This window comes from Camelus ferus, chromosome 2, assembly GCF_009834535.1.
Source record: "Camelus ferus isolate YT-003-E chromosome 2, BCGSAC_Cfer_1.0, whole genome shotgun sequence".
NCBI classification, from domain to species: Eukaryota; Metazoa; Chordata; class Mammalia; order Artiodactyla; family Camelidae; genus Camelus; species Camelus ferus.
The window spans coordinates 52,395,091-52,412,859 of NC_045697.1; the positions used below are offsets into that span (position 1 = coordinate 52,395,091).

At 39.4% G+C, this 17,769-nt stretch overlaps 1 protein-coding gene across 9 annotated transcripts in view; it reads right to left on the reverse strand.

Moving 5' to 3' along the window:
- Positions 1–17,769, reverse strand: part of SLC4A4 (solute carrier family 4 member 4) — a 315,013-nt gene that overhangs the window by 78,027 nt on the left and 219,217 nt on the right. For all 9 annotated transcript variants that reach the window (XM_032458395.1, XM_032458408.1, XM_032458417.1 and 6 more), the window contains one exon: positions 5,637–5,770. In XM_032458395.1, the coding sequence (XP_032314286.1) occupies positions 5,637–5,770 (134 nt within the window). The remainder of the gene's footprint in view (positions 1–5,636; positions 5,771–17,769) is intronic.

Below are 17,769 nucleotides of genomic sequence, written 5' to 3' on the forward strand. Positions count from 1 at the left end.
ACACTGCAAAATACTGAGTGATACCTAAGGGTTCCCACCAAGCATCACAGAAGGAGTAACTAATTCTGGGGAGAGATGAACTTTCATTAAAAAACCTCAAAGGTATTTAAGGATATGCAGGAACTTTCTGGACAGACCAGGGAGGGTCTGGCCAGGAAGAGGAAAGAGTGCTGAAAAAGGCATGCAGCATGTGGCTGCACACAATGCTCCCTGCGGACTGAGCGCCGCCACCACAGGGAGGTGGGTCAGATAAGCGGCCTACTGGGCAGATCAATAAAGGCTGCATTGCCAGGTTACCACCAGAGACTACCTCTGGTCAGGAAGCTTCCCACAGACATGACACCCTCTGCTGGAGTCGTGTGTGAAAACTCTTGTGGCCACCTTTTCTGTCTGTGCCTGTCCCACAGCAACCTTAGAACAGGCCACCTCCATCTAAGCAGGCCACTGTTTTTCGATGCCCTTTTCACTTCTTACAAGTAAATTAGTTCCAGATTCACACTGAGGAAAAGATGGGTCAGGTGTTCACATTTTAGCATTTCATACTGATTGCATTTCATACTGATTCTTTTAAAATTATGTGGACAGTGCTTTAAAATATTTTTTTTTCCTCATCGTCTGTGATGAAAAAGCAGAGAGGGGTAGTCACAGTTTCTGCACAAGAAAAAAATAAATCAAGGACCATGCACGCCCAAAACTCTACGGCCTTGCTTTTAGACAATGAGTTTCGGTAACTGTTAGCCATGTATTTTAATGCTTTCCCAAAGGCCTCGAACCTACACCTTCACCATCAACAACCCAGGCTGGGCCACCAAGAAGTCCCTGCCTGATTCTTGTAAGAGCCTCCTTACTAATATTCATGCTATGAGTCCCTGCTCAAAGCCATTTTCCACATCACAGCCAAAATGACCTTTTCAAATGTAAATCAGATGTCCCAGTTTAAAACCTTTTGGTGACCTTGCACTGCTCTTAGAATAAAACTCAAATTCTCTACCTAGCTCTGTGCCCAGCACATATAAGTTAAATACAGACTTCAGTTAGTTAAATACAAATTTGCTGGATGAATTAAGGCATGCCTGGCTTAGGACTGATAGAGACAATTACTGTCACTGTAACCAGGTGATGAGCAACTGAAAATTTTACTGATATTAGAATTAAAAATTGCTTAGATTTTGTGTGTCCACTTGGCTGAGCCAAGAGGTGCCCAGATATTGGGTCACACATTACTCGGTGTTTTAGGGTGGTTTTGATGAGATTAACATTAAAATTGGTAGACTCTGAGTAAAGCAGATTGCTCTCGATAATGAGGGTGGGCCTCATCCAATCAGCTTCTCAACTGAATAGAACAAAAAGACCAGTTTCCCTCAAGTAAGAGAGCCCTCCCCAGTGGACAGAGCGCCTCTGGGCCTGACCTGTAACATGGGCTCTTCCCAGTTCTCTGGCAGACAGCCTTGGAACTGGAACTGGAGCATCAGCCCTCCTGGGTCTCCAGCCTGCTGGTCAACCCTGCACGTTTTGGACTTGCCAGCCTTAATAACTGTGTGAGCCAGTTCCTTATCACAAGTCTCTTATATATGTGCATACACATCCTATTGGTTCTATTTCTCTGGAGAATCCTAATACAGACACCCATTAGCCCAACATGCCTCACTTTAGAGATGAGGACACCAAGGCCAATAGAAACTAAGTCATTTATCCAAATGTGATGTTTTAACAGCAGAGCTAGACCAGAAACCAAATTTCTGTGCTCTTAGACCAGTCCTTTTAAAAATTACACCATGGTTCCTCCTGTCTGATTTGTACTTAGCTCATGATAAGGTGCGCTTTAAAGTCACTGTCCTTTGTTTCCCTCTTCTCACCAAATGACACAAATTGGAAGACCATTACCAAAGCAGGAGATGAGTAACACTTAGGTTGACAGTTACCTTCTACAGATTTCCTGAAACCTTTCTGAAGACATCTTTTGCATTTCCTCACAGTTCCCTTTATGTCTGGAACCCTAGAGTCTAATCCTATGCATGTCTTTGTGAGATAAGTAGACTCTAGAAAAAGTTAAATTCTAGGAATTTGAGATAATTTACATTATTCCACAATGGGTCAGTCTCAGAGCTCAGAAACAGTTTTATTACTTCTGAGCCAACAGACTTTTTTGTTAAAATAAAGTTTTAAACAATTACCTAGTTTTGCCTCCCTAACAAGATGAAAGTTAGAGCAATCTTAACTTGTTCTAAGAATGCTAATGGTTGTTTACAGAACAGGATGAGAAACAAATCTACTCACCAGCTAATGGTCAGGAACACCATCAGTTTAAGTACAAAGGAAAGAAGTGCGTGTATAAACTTAAATGTTAGGACCTAAACAATAAACCGAAATAGCTGCTCTAAAATACTTAAATATTCCCAGAGTGGCTTTGTAGGAAAAATTCAAACAAAATCACTAATACCAACAGTACTCCATTAGGATATATTTACAGCAGCAAGAAGATAGAGGAATAAAAGATGAGAGGCTTTTTTAAGCAAGCCGACCAACAGTAATAACTATAATAAAAAGCAATGTTACATCCAGTAAGACTATCGGTCCCTTTGGTGCCAAGTTTAAATAGCAATTAAGTTATAAAAATTTACAAGTTATAAAGAGGAAATGATACTAGAGACCGAAGAAACTATGGTGAGTTAAAAGGAGAAAATGACTGTATATCCTTTTGGTAACACTCTTTCTAGATATTTTAAGTGATAGTTTTGAGCAGCATAAACCCAAGGGTACAGACAAAGTGAAAAATTCACAATGAAGCATGCTTCAGAAATCAGTATCTGGCAAATAAACATAAACCTCCTAAGTTAAATGAATAAATCCAGTAATTTAATAGAAGAAAATCATAATTTGAAGGCCTATAAATTGTTCAAAGACTGTAAGAAAGAAATTATTAAATGACTGAATGACAATTATACAGGCTAAAATCCAACTTCAGTTATGAAGGTTCTACAAGGCTTAGAATGCATTGTTAAATTTCCTTTCAGATTCTTCCCTGAAGAAAAGGAAAAGGAATCTAATTCTCTATTATTGCGATATAATGTATGAAAATAGTGCACAAGAGACTGCAGAATTGGAAAAACAAAACCACAAGTGTTTTGGGGAAAGGTGTGAGCTATTCCTTCATTCTGCTACTAATTTTAAAAGGTGACAGTGTATCATTCATATTCCTTCCTGATTCTCCAGTTTATTGGGGAAATATTAAAAGCTGTATTCTTAGTCAGAGATAAATCTGTGAATTACGTGGAGTTACTGTTTGAGTCCACTGAATTCACACAACAAGAATTTACCTATTTCTCAAAAAAAAAAAAAAAAGTAAAATATGATGGGAAAAATCTGGGCAAAACATAGTAAAACAGTGTCTTCCCTGAAGGACTTCTCAGATCCCTTCGTAAGCTAAAATGAATTACCAAGGGCGGGATAATATAATCTATAATATACAGCACTTACCAGATCTACTGGGATGACAGAGCTCTTTTTTTCTTTTTTTTTTTTTTAATGGAACATCTATTGGAACCAGTAAATGAGAAAACCCATTTTGGGAAATAGTGATCTACACAAGTAGTCTGTATCTAGACAAAATATTAGCACTGCTACGAGGATATGTAAGCAAATGATACACAGCATCATGCATAAAAGAATAAGGTTTGCCACCTAAGTGTCACATGTTAGCCAGTGACGACTTTAAAGCAGAGTTTGTCAAATGTTTCTTGTTGCTTTACAACTATTTTCAAATAAATCATTTGAAACTATGTTTAAGTTTCCAATTATGATGAAATAGAAGGGAAAGTGAGAATGGAACTTGCTTAGCAAAAGGAAATAATCTCTATCCTACAATTATCTAAAGCAAACCAGAATGCAAACATTTTCTGTAGATTAAGGCTCTGATCACATTACATCCAATAAATCTTTCTGCAAAGATGTGCCTGTTTGTTCCTGTTTATAGTACATGCTTGTTTAATCTTTCCATAAAGGCTTTCTTGTCTCACACAATGTTTTTTTTTAAACATATAAAAACTGTTTGACTCTTTTTATAAACTGACACTGAGCAGAACTCTTTCCAATGGTCTTCTGAGAATTATGATAGAGAGATTTGCAGTAATGATCTACAGAAAACATGGAACTTTAAATTCCTGGGAGACCCTCATTTATGTTCTCAATCCAGTTTTCAAAAAACTAGCTTTAAATCCTCATTTCCTCCTCTATCTTGAGATCATTTTTGATGGCACACACAGTTTCAAAGCCTGTTGTATGAGTCCTTAATTCCATGAGGCATTAAGTAGGTAATGACATTTCTCTAACATTAAAATTCTAAAAAATGTATAACAACAGAAGTATACAGCACTTCCCACAAGGAGTGGTAACAAGTCGTATGAAATTCTGCAATCTGGGGACTGAGACCTGCCAGTAAAGGCAATTCTCTCTTAGAGGTATCAAGTTCATTAGAAAGAGGCTGGAATACCCAATTTGATTTTGAAACTGTGTGCAAATGTGGCCACTTGGATAATTTGCTTAACTCCATTTTTTCCTTCTTAAAATGATCCATCAATTTCTAAAAGAAAAGATCAGTATCACAACTCTCACGCCCATTAGTCATGTCTAGTGAGTCCGTAAGAGGCGTAGGCTCTGGAGTCAGAACGCAAGGATTCAAATCCCAGCCCTGCCAACGACTGGTGATGCAACTGCCAACAATTTACTCACCCGCTCCATGCCTGCTTTCTCACCTAGACAACTGCACACGGTCCCTACCTCATAGGACAGCTACAAGAAATAAATGAGGGAGTACACGAAACGTGCTCAGGCTAATAGTCGGTATGTGGTCAGCACTCAGTAAATGTTAGTTATTACTCAGTTGAGTCTAGAAATGGATCTGGAGTTCAGAATGCTGGAATGGGGGTGAGGAGCAGTAGAGCGTCCAGTCTCTTTCATAGACGAGACATGTGACCTTGACAAGTCATTTCACTTCTCTGGCACATGAGAATCACAGCAGGAGATGGAAGGCGATCTCAAATGAGATTCTCAGGAAATTTACTAGACTATGTACAGAGGCGTCAGTAACAGAAAAATGGCAAGGTACTCGGGGACTAGCACCATCGGGAAGCCATTTCTACCTCCCTGCTTGGAAAGGCTACAGAACAGGAATAGGCAGCAGAGCCTGGTGAGGGCAAGGGCCAGGGTGGAGGAGCCACCTGACAGGGGCTGAACTCAGAGGACAGCTGGGCAAAGCCGAGAGCGAGAGCTGAGGGTAGGCGGGTGCACCCTGCCCTCCCCACCTTCCTGTGCTCCTGGAGCTCTGCTGCAGCCAAACCCAGCAGGAAGCCAGAGGGCCAGGGAAGACGACTGTTGCAGTCCACAGGGTCCACCTCCCGAGACACAAAGCAGGACAAGAAGGCAGAGAATGATGGGCTGGAGCGAGAGGTAATGCAGCACCTGGGCCTCAGATGAATCAAAGGTGTGCTGGACCACCTAGTCTCCCAGGGCCTCGCAACCTCCAAATCCTCAAATCCCCGTGATTCTGCTCTCCCCATTTACTATCCTCTGCTCCAGCTAGGCGTGCACGCTCTACAATTAGACAGTTCTAATGTACAGGTAGATGTGTATGCACATACTTGCTGAAATTAAACAGAAGTCTCTCAAAAACGAGAACGGGTCCTGTGCTGCTCAAAATCGTGAGTGGCTGGCCAGCAAACAGGCAGAAGACAGCTCCAGAGACAGCAGTGCCCAGGAAACTCTCCAACACGCCCTAATAGAAAGAAAACAGAGGTGTTAAAAGAAGAATATATTTTTTCTTTCCATGTGTGATGTCACTAAGGGAATTAAGCCACATGAATATGCTATTAAAAGGGCTATCGCAAACATACCAAACAAATGTAAAGGATAAAGATTCTTACCAATATGAGTATTATCTTTTATTTCACCATACATACAATTTAGTCATTCCTGCCTACTCCCAGGGTTGAACTGCTCACCAAAACTATAATGCCTGTAATGAATGACTAGTGGTTGACTGTAGCAGGCAAAGGGTGACTCTGATCCACTTTAAAAATATTAATTGAAGCTTCTATACATAAAATCCCACTATATAATCTCACCAAGTGTGCAGAGGTGACATTACTTTTGGTGGCGTTTTTCTCCTCTGTGGTTTCAGTGTTTGTTTTAGCCGGATTTCACCTTGCACATAGCAAGTACTTATAAATAGCTACATCTTATGCAAAAAAGCTATTTTCTCTGAACAAAAGCTTTTCCAGTGGAGAGGGGAGCAAAGGGGACACAGACAGTGATTTTCCCACTGTTCTGCAATCTCTAAGACATCAATTCCAAAAAGTATTCCTATTACATATTCATTGTCCAATGTCCAACTTACACAAGAGCTTTAAATTACTTCACCTCTAGAGGAAATAAATGTGCAGGGACATGGATAATCAAACCTTTGTGGCCACATCTCCCTGTAGGTATTTCTCTGGAAATCAACCCATTATTTCCCTTCAGTGTAACAAGAACAAACAAACAAGAGCTATCAAACATCACTGACTAACAAAATTATCCTCACTTCTTAGTCACATCATTTAGGACCAATACCTCAAACTAGCCTGTTTCCTATATTCTTTCTTCATCACTTCAAATTTCAGGTAGAAAAAATCACATATTTATTTGTAGGAAGGTTCTTTTGTAAATTTAAAATACTACTTCATCAAAAGATGGTTTTTAATAACATAAAAAGACAGATCCTTTGTTCATACGTAAGGCTACACATCTGAACCATAAAACCTGTAAGATAAAACATTTTTCAAGTGAGTAAATGAAGACATTCTATAGCTTTAAAAGACACAAAAAATATACTTGGTGGTAGATGAATTTACATGGCAGAGCAAAACTGCATGATCCTGGTAACTATATGTGTAAATACTGAAACAGTAATAGGAAGAGCCCCCTTTTCAATTGCACAATAAATTACCTGTTCGTGGAAGTGTGATTAATGTTTACTTAAAACAAACCACCTCTTAATCTAAATTACCCTCTGACTTGAGCAGGGTGGATTTCCGGGGAATGGGAGGTGGCCCTCAGTCATTTACTCTGCCCCTACCAGTTAACCTATGCACCTGTCAGCCTCACTAAGTCACCTACTTTCACTGCCCGCAAAGTTCTCCGGCAATGTTTCATTCCCTTATCATATAATAGACCCACAATCATTATAAATAAACAGATTTTTAAAAATCAGCTCACAGAACCTAACACATGAAGTGCTATCCCCACTCCAAAGCCACCCCAGGAGACCCTCATTATAATGATCACCCGAAATATTTTTTACACAGCTTCAGAGCCAGCAATGTTCTCTTTAGGATGACATTGGCCATAGCATATCCTTCCCTCTTGTAAGGGTAGAATTCAACTGGGAAAACAGACAAAAATCCCTGAGCACAGCACTGTGTGATAATGGGGTGGGGGTGAGGATAGGGCAAAAAAGCGAGAGTGGACAACTAACAAGTGAGCAGACACGTTCTGAACAGCTCAGCACAGCTACTTCCATCCAAGATGTCTGGGTTTGAAGTCCGGCAGGAGGGTCTGGTAAGAGGACCCCATTTACTAAATGTGAGCTCTCCGCATGGCTGAAGGGTACCCTCGTGTTATTTTACAGCCATCTCATACATACTCATTGTATTCCACGCATTTTTCCTCAGGGGACAGCAAGCAGAATAACAAGCAAGGCTAGCAGCACTGGGCGGCACTTAGGCAGAGAAGAGAGAAAGAGGTTCCCCTGTGCCCAACACATAGTGTTAGTCTTGATCTCTTACATGTGAAGAGACTGAGATTCAGAGGGTTAAATGATGTGAACAAATCCGCCCTCACTGTGGGACAGTGAGTGAGTGGAGTATGCGTGCCTGTCCAACCATGACTGCACCCTCGGCAAAGAGAAAAGATGTGCCTTTGGCTGGGATTTCCTGAGACTTGCAGTTTTTCACCTCCTGTGCGCTGACATTGGGCTTTTATTTTATAGTTTATCTTTCCTTTTCATGAGTTATTTTAGTGTGCGTAACATGGAAGGGGAAGGACTGGAAGGCTCCGAGGGGCAGGACAAGACACACTCTGGGCACATGTGATAGGCAAAGTTTCACTGTATCGTTCTTCATCAAGCGTGGAGGAGTGACTATTTCTCCTCACTATGGCAGGGTCACACTACAGCCCACCCTGGGTGTAAGGGAGAACATGAATGAAGAAAGGAGGAATGCGGGTTAAGAATTCTCCACTTGATTGGATGTGGCTATAACAGTCTCTGGGGGGCAAGGGCAGGGTCTCTGGTAACATCCCTGTTTCTCTTTCTCCCATCACTGTACACCATCCCTCCATGTGCTCTGTGGGCACCCAGCAAATGCTAAAGGAATTGAAGAAGATGCCCAAATCATACTCTAGGTCCCACTTATCAAAGACCAACAGCCATCAGTTAAAGATAACAAGTAATCTCTTTGAGAGATTGGCTTTGACTTATGCAAGTTAAAAAGGTGCCTGCTAAAAGGTAGATTATTTTTACTTCAGCTCTTGATCCTTTCCTAAGAGCTACAGTTTCCATTCTGTTGCTGACAATTTAGAAACAGAGACAGGTGATTTATTATACACACTGCACTGGAAACTTGCTTAAACTTAGCGATGTTTCCAGCTTTTCTGAGAAAAGAACTATTTTCACCACATTTTGACATGTTGTTCTTGACAATACAGACATTTTGAAAATAATCTTATGCAATGAATAATGTTACTTTAACTGTAATTAGAATTTACAGCAATTTTTAAGGTGAACTATCAAAAACCCCTTTTCTGATTTATTATATTCAGTGTGTTCACTAATATAAAAAAAAGGAATATGTGGATGTGTGTATTTTTCACAAAGACGCTTCTGCACCTGATTTCCCACAGAGAAACAAATTCCCTAGCAGTTCATAAGGATGGAGACGGCTGAGCTTGGAGGGGTGGCAGAATCAGGTGCCTAAGAACACTCCAGCTACATTTTGGTTTGACTTTTATTTTATCCCATTTCTGATCAGGTGTGTCCACTGTGGAACAGAAGAAAGAGCTAACAACTGGCCTAGATTGCTCTGCCACCAAAGAGCTGATGATCACTTAACCTCTTTCAGTTTTAGCTTCTTCACATAGGAGGAAAACATCACAGCAATATAGTGCAACAAAGGACTGTGGAGTCAGACGACCGCAGGCTGGCACCGAGACTGTACCATTTACTCCACCGATGACTTCAAGGAAGTTACTTAACCTCTCTATGCACTATACCATTTGTGTGAACATTAGATTAGATAATGCATGTAAAGTGCTTAACACAGTCTTTGCTGGATATGTTTTTAGACATCATGTATCTGTTTCGATACGAGATGAGAGTCTCTTCCAAGGTCTCTCACAGGTGGCCCGGCACAGAGAGCATGGCTTGGAGTCTGGGATATCTGAGTTTAAATCTCAGCTCCACCAGTCATCAACCTCTCTAACTCCTAATTTTATCCTCTGTAAAATAATGGCTATTTCACAGGATAACTATTTAGATTAAGTAAGACAATATTATATAAAGAGCTACAAATAAAGCAGAGATACAATAAAATGCTGGTTCCCTTTTCTCCCTGCTTCTCACCCCCTTCCTCCCAGTCTGCTGCTATTACTTCTCCGTCTTTCAAGAGAGGAAGGAGATGGAGACAGATAGTCAAAAGGGGCAACATGGGAAGAAAAGACGAAGATTAGTCTCCAGGGGATAAAGGGAGGGGGAAGCCTCTACAGATTCTCAGTGTTTCCCAGAGCCAACTCCAAACCAGCAGAAGCCTGAGAGGGTGACGTTCCGGCCACTGACTGAGTGCTGCTCCTCCTTATCCCCTGTTACTAGACAAGCGGAGTCAACCAGAGTAAAACAAGGTCGTTTGTCTTCCTTTACTGCAGTGAAGTCAAAATCCACATCTAAAACAACTTGCAAATAGTTTTCTGTTTACATGATGGGATGAAGTTAAACCAAAGATGATCCTTGTTTTACAAAACAGCCAAGAAAATCAACCCAAGTCTCATAACAGAAAAATCAAGCACGAAACAAATCTGACCACAGGAACAAGACTCTTATAAAAAGAAAAACGCAAATGTTGGTAGCACCAGCATTTTGTCTTTGAGCTACTTGTGCCAGGAGCTGCCAGGGCCGTCACAGCTGTCATAGCTAATGCAAAGCAAGCACATTCAAGATGATAAAACATTACAAATTAAAATTTCATGCTGTCAACTTTGACTTTATTGCAATTTAGTATCTTCCGTATCTTCATACAACACTAAAGCATGACCTTTGTTGTTCTATGTCTTCTTTATTAAGGAATATATCATTTGGATTAATAATTAATCCAAATGCAAAACTGTGTAAGAAAACAAAAGTCTATTTCTTCTATTTAACAATTTTCAATCAAGTAAAACTTCAGAAAGAAAATATTTTGGTGACAATAAATGATAAAATAGTCACCAATATTCCTGCTGAATTTCAAACCTCTATTTAAAAAATTAAAATGTTTTCTAATCATTAAAAAGAAATTTCAGCCCACGTTGGCGATAATCTACACAAACTGCACAGAATGTTGAATAATAAAATTCAGTGTCTCTAGATGAGTCTTTGACTCTGAAATTTAGCCAAGAAAAATGATGCAGCCTAATGCCATTTAAACACATCCACTGGAAATAAGCAGACAAATCTGAATTACCTGCAGGAGTTTTGATGTCAGGTCCCCAACATTAACCAAGCCATATGATCAAAACTAAGTGGAGAAATGATGCAAATATCTAAATCAAATTTGGGTCACATGAGAATTATCTGGGAGGGTTTATTTTTTTTAAGGGAAAAAAATACTGATTTTTTTACCTCCACTCGGAACAATTAAATCAGGATCTCTGAAGATCAGGACTGGGGAATTCATAGTTTTTCAAAGTTCCCCAGGTGATTCTCAGATGGTCCAAATATGCGATGTAGCCATTCAGGCAACCTCCCTTCCTCTTTCAAAATAAGGACCACCTGCTAGCATTGTCAATGATCAATCGGTGGTTACACAAACCATTCATCTACACTGGGGAAGAAGACCTGGATATACAACCCTCATTTTTTATTTCACCTGTGTAGCTACAGACTATAAATCAGTGATTTCTGTCCTGACAGATCACAGCTGCCAAATCCTTACTGCCATCTAGTCTGCCTAAAAGTGCTTGGTCGTCATCCACAGGATTGCTGTTTACACTGCCCAGCAGGAACAGAAAAAAGAGGGAAGACTTAAAAGACAAATTATCTCTCTGCTTGAAGCAAAGTACGAGCCAAGGTCTTTACCAAAGAACTTCAGTTCCAAGTCCAATGGAATGGATGAGCAAGAAAGGGAGGCTTTAAAATACTGTTTTGTTTGAAGAGCTGTGAATGCGTACCTAGACCAGCTGAAGTTCCCAAACATCAAATACCAGTATAACCTTACACACAAATCAATTCCAGATGGTCGAAAAATGTAAATGAAAACATAAAAGAACAAAGATATGTGGGTAAATATTTTTCTAATCTTGGGGTGGGAAAGCCTCTCTAAATATATAACAAATATAAGAAACTATAAAAGATTGGGGATTTTGACTACATAAAAATTGAAATCTTTATAGCAAAAGAAATCACAAATAAGGTTAAAAGACATAAGGCAGACCTAGGAAAAAATATATTTGTGATATTTCGGATAAGCAAAGGGAAAATATCCTTAGTATACAAACAGTTTACAAGTCAATGAGACAAGAAAATGAATGCCCAAAAGGAAAATATTCCAAGAGCACAGATGTAAAGAGGCAGAGGTAAGCAATAAAAACGGAAGGATATTAACCCTCACTAAAAATCAAAGACATTGAAATTGAGTAAGAATGAGCCAAGGGGGGAGTGATGGGTACAGCTCAGTGGTAGAGCACATGCCTAGCATGCATGAGATCCTGGGTTCAATCCCCAGTGCCTCCACTAAATAAATAAACCTAATTACCTCCCCCCACCAAAGTAAACAAATAAAACTAGATTGCTTTTTTTTAAAGTCATTAAAAAAAAAAAAGAAGAAGCCATCATTTTTTCAACCCAAAGAATGACAAAAATGAGAATCTGAAACAAATTCTGTTTTTGCAAGAGTGTGGGCAAGCCAGCACTCTGGTCCATTACTGGCAGAAGTATAAACTGGTATAACCTTTGTGGAGTGTAATCTGAAATAAATATCAAAAATAAAATATATCCTGCAATCACATTCTACTAGGAATCTACTCTGAGGTGATTACAAAGAATGAAAATGCAGTTAAGCACCAGGTTTGTTTATAAATGAAAAATACTGGAAAAAACTGAAAGTCTACTAATAGAGAATTTATTTAGTAAATTAGAGCACATGCATCATGTGTATAAATAGAGGCAGCCATTAAAAATGATGTTCAAGATCCAAACTGAAGAAGAAAGACTTTCATGAAATGCTAGTCATGTTATGAAACAGAAGGCATATGATCTCATCTACATAAAATCCTATGTGCCGATCTGTTTACACGTGCATTGCAAGATGTATGGAAAGATATTCATGAAAATGTTAATAATGGCTATTTCTAGGTGATCGCTTCAACGGCAAAATTACCTTCTATGTAGTGTTTCTGTATTGTTCGAATTTTCTACAATGCATAATTATATCTTATTAAAAATAAAGCCATTTTAAAGTAATTTCAAGCCAAACACAAAATAATTTTAGAATTTAGCAGTGTTTGGGATCCCCAACACTGCCCAAATGGTATCATTTTCTGATCACCAAGAAAATAAGGTTGACAAAGGTCTTTCAAACAAAAAAAACAACCAAAGAAGGTTCTTTCTAGTAAGTGAAATTTGGTTTTAAAAAAAATCACTTAACTTCAATTGAACAAAACTTGTACAGAAAATGAAGCAAATTATTTAAATCTCCTTCCAGGGAAAAAGAATGACCAGTATACCTTGGAGGCAAGTAAGCAATGCAGTCCTCTAGTTTGTCACTAAAAAGACATTTATTTTTGCTTACCAAAACAACCTAATTGGATCATTCCAACAGGCTACCTAACTTTTTGAAACTGGAATAGGTTTCTGGTGCAGATTAACATGCTACCTTTTATTTTCACTTCAAGGAAGAAATGCACTTTGGCACCATTATATTATATTCAGGTAAGGTGAAATTAGTACACAGTCCTCATGTAGTAAAGCCATTATCAGTTGCTTTAATTCTGCTGTTATAAATTGCACGTGATAAGCTTCATAAAGATTTGTCTATATTATTGAGGAATATCATATGTGAATAAGAAATGATCCATTTCCAACTCAAGGAGATTGATTCAATAGTCTCAGCCCAGCAGGATGTTAAAATAAAGCCTCAAATTCGGAGATGCCAGCTATAAATGTTGCTTATTATGAAATCAGTTCCCTTAAAATGTGCTGTTAGGCTCCATAAATATCTGGAAATTCAGAGAATTCTGAAAACCTTACTGTATTCTTTTGCTAAAAGGCTTGTGAAAATAGAATTATATTTACTCCTGAAAAAAAAATTTAAATGACTTTCTTCACTCGATCTTCTCTCTACACTGTGCTCATTCACAATCAACAATGTTGATTTAAATTAAGGCACTTTTCTGTGTTCCATAAAGCTAAGAACTTTTAAATAACACAAAGACTGGCCACAAAGTATGAAAAAAGTATTCCTTATATCAGTGTCCTACCCATAGGCTAAGCTATCCATAAGTATTTGTTAAATTGACATTTAACAATTTAATTAAAAGCATCTAAATGAATAGAACAGTATGCCTACTTGGCAACCAAGAATATAAATACAATGCAAAGTTCACATGCATGGTCTCAGAGAGATTAGTTGTGGAAAGGACATGTTTTTAGGATGCTGAAGCTAAAAGCCCTTGTTGACAGCATGGTAAGGTGAAACAGGGCAGTATTAAGTGGGACTTACTGAAAAGGACAAGAGGATTGCACAATTCCTGGACCTCAGAAAGCCTATGCTCTTGTCCTCTGTTGAACAGGAACCAGTCACAGGCCAGGGCTAGATCCTAGACGAACATAAGGTCAACTCTTGGCAAAGCAATTTAGTTACACCCAGAAGCCCAAGCACAACTTTAACTGCCCGCACTTAACAAGGAATCCATGAAACCCCTCTGAAAGCCTCAGAGTCCTCTCAGAGAAGCACGATGTACGTGACAAGTTGGGGGACTCGTACAGTTGTCTATGTTCCCATTAAAATTGGATTATATTTGGAGCCATTGTAGCCTCAACTGTTTTATGTTGAACACAGTTTCATGGGAAATGATCCACATGGCTCCCAAGATCTGCTTCTAAAGAGGTATATGTGTGTGTATATGTATGTATATAAGTATGACATATATACGTATATACAATGTGTGTGTATATACACACAGAATGTATGATACGTACATATATATGATTACTAAATATATATAACTCAGTATATATATATGTTTCTGCTCTGAAACAAATGCTTAAATGTAAATCCCTGTCTCTGAGCAGGCAAGACCTCCTGAACAGAAGCTGGCAGAAGAGTTTGCTTGAACGACACCAGTGCAGTGACTCATCTGTGTTTTCACAACATGCTTCTCCCCAGCACCCATGTCTATTTGTAGCCTCACAATAAAGGCCCTATGTGAACCATCTCTGAGCTGCCTGCCTTAAAAAGCAAGGATGCTGTTCTCAGTTGACTCATTTGAGCTGCCTGGGCTTTTGAGAATAACCCACTGCCACATTTACGAAGGCACGTGATATAACTGAAGATTATTCCAGGCTGTGCCAATGCTTTTCTGCTTAGCCTTGATCTAGTGTTTAGAAAGTCAAAGGAAGCCAGAGGACTTCAACTCCACACCCCCACAAATAAGCCCACCACACCCACTCCTGTTATCTCTTAGGGGCATAAAAAAGGATTGCTGTATCAACACTCTAGACTGTAAATACAACAAAACAGGGATTCTTAACCTACTTTGGTCACATTATCTGTATCCCCAGCACTTAAAATAGTGTCTGGCACACAGGAGACACTCAATAAAAATTTGCAAAGGAATGAATCAACGTCTGCCTTAGAAATGAAATAACTGTGAAATAACCTGGGCCTTCGCACCAAAACCACAAAATACTCTGCTTTCCTGATGCCAAATCAAGACGACATCTACTGCCAGAACATCAAAACCCCTGAACGTCAAAATGCATACCCTTTCAGTCTTGAGACGCCCTGCAACATATTAAATCACCTTACTCCCTGGTCTTCAAAATAGATATACCAACCTAAGTCACCTACCATCGCAAGAAAACCTAACACGATGACTACAGGTAAAATGTTTCCATATTTAAGTACTAGAATATGTAAAATTATTGTGTACCTATCAAGCTGGGCATGCATGTGCATGCACTAGTCAATTTATATTTCTACAAATTATTTTACATCCACAAATCCAGTGCTCAGATATAACCCTTATGTTGATATTATCCCACCCAAAAGAACTTTATAAGACTGTTCAGTTCAACAAGTATCTGTGAACAATCACTAGTTTTTTATCCTTGTTTTTTCAGTGTTTCTGCCACCCACTGGAAGTACCCACACTGCAGTATTTCACCAATACATTTCTTAAAGGAAAAAGTCTTCAGAAATGAGAGGAAAATACGTCCATCAATATTTTTATTCAGAGAAATTTTTAAAATAACAAATTCACAGTTTCAGTGAAAACTATCAATGGAGGTTACAAAATCTATTAATAAAATGATCAAATGGTGGCTGGCAAATTATCCTGATAGTTTTGAATTAGATACTTTGAATTCAGTCGACTTCCAGGAGTAACACCCAATAAATGGTCATTTTAATGGACATCCTGATGCAATGAAAGCATGTCTATTTCTCCTAAAATCTTCAGAACCCAGGAAACAGCTCGCTCCACCAGCAGGGCATTTCCAACGACACTGATAATGGAGGAAACACCATGGTAACTACATTTGTCACACAACACAGCCCTTTACTATACAGGACTTGCTCGTAGGAAAATTATCTCACCTAGGAGGGAGCAACAACAGACTTGAACAGACTTCTTCCTCGTCTCAGATGCAGTGATTTACCGCTAAGTCTTATGAATTTGAAAAGGAGTTGGATTCAGTTTTAAAATAAACGAACACATAAGGAGTGGCATAATGTCTCCACCTCAATGAGAAGAACATCTTTGGAAAAAAATGTGTTGAAAAATTATCTTCACAAGAAAGTCGCTATATATTCTGAAAGACAGAAGGAAGCTGTGTTCTTGCCACCCTCTCACAAGCCAGCTTTCTTTGATTTTCTTAACACGTGGCAGCAGGTATTACCTTCCTTGCGCTGGCCTCAGGGAGCCTCCCCAGTGCTTTCTTTCCCACTTGTTCTCTCGCATCATGTGCTTTAGTTACCATTTCACTCTCATTTAGACGTAGAATAGCTGCCCAATTTGGATGTGGATCAGATTCTATAAGAATACCATGACTGACATCACTGTTATCATTTAATTTATTCACTCCTTCTTATGAATGAGGAAAAAACGCACCCTCTTCGCATACTTCACTCAGTCCTGCTGTGCTTGGTGTCTATTCCCCAGGCCTGAGGACACACGGAGATGTGCTTTCTGGCCAGTACAATGTAATTTTTTAAATGCTCATCAGTTGCCAATATTTAAAAATCACCAGAATTTCATGGAAGAATCAGAAAATGCAGTAATGCCAAGTGCATCTTCACATGGGAAAAAAGCAAAGCCGAGTGGCGACTCTTCCCCCCTACAACGGTGCAGGAGCTCTTCAGAGTCATCACAGTCCTCAGCTGTGACAAAGCCCAAGCCAGCCCTGTGGAAAAGTCACGTGGGGAGTCCTCAGTCCCCAGCTGTTCCAGACATCCCAGCCTAGGCACCAGACATGTGAGTGCAGACCCCTTCAGGCAACTCCAACCCCAGCTGCCATCTCACAACAAGTCTGAGAGAACCAAAGAAAACCACCCGGCTGAGTCCATCAACCACCAAAACCAGGAGAGAGAATAATACAAATGGTTGTTTGAAGCTTCTGGTTTTGGGGTAACATGCTACACAGCCAGAGACAGAGGCTGAAAGAGAAAAGTGCTCTTAACAAATGAAACGCAATTGTTTAAAGTGATTTCTCCCTTTTTGCTTGGATCAACCTAGATGTCATAGAGTGTCTCCATCTTATTTTTGTGTTTAAGCAGAAACCTAAAACATGAATGTGCCCAGGGGAGAAAACAGAAGTAGAGGAAAAGCAATCTTTTGGAATCAGCTGTATTTTTTTTTTAAATAAGCTGGTTGGCAGCACTTATGAATGTCACGTAGGTTAAACAGTAATAAGAAGTAACAGAGGGACAGAGTTTGAAAAGGGCTTGAATCCGGTTCTTTTCGTAAGATCAGCCTCATTCACTACTGTATACTCAGAACCTAGCACAATGCCTATTTTCCCTTAATGACTGGATCAACTGAGGGAATTTAAAATATCTTTCTTTTTTCTTTTATAATGGAGGTGCCAGAGATTGAACCCAGGAACTCTCGCATGCCAAGCCTGTGCTCTACCACTGAGCTGTACCCACCCTCCTAAAATAGCTGAAGTTTCAGTGATAGAAAAGATTATTATTGAGACAAAACGAAGGGTGAATACTACCTGCGAAGTAACCAACAAATATAGGTTGGTACAAAATAAGTCAAGCCAGA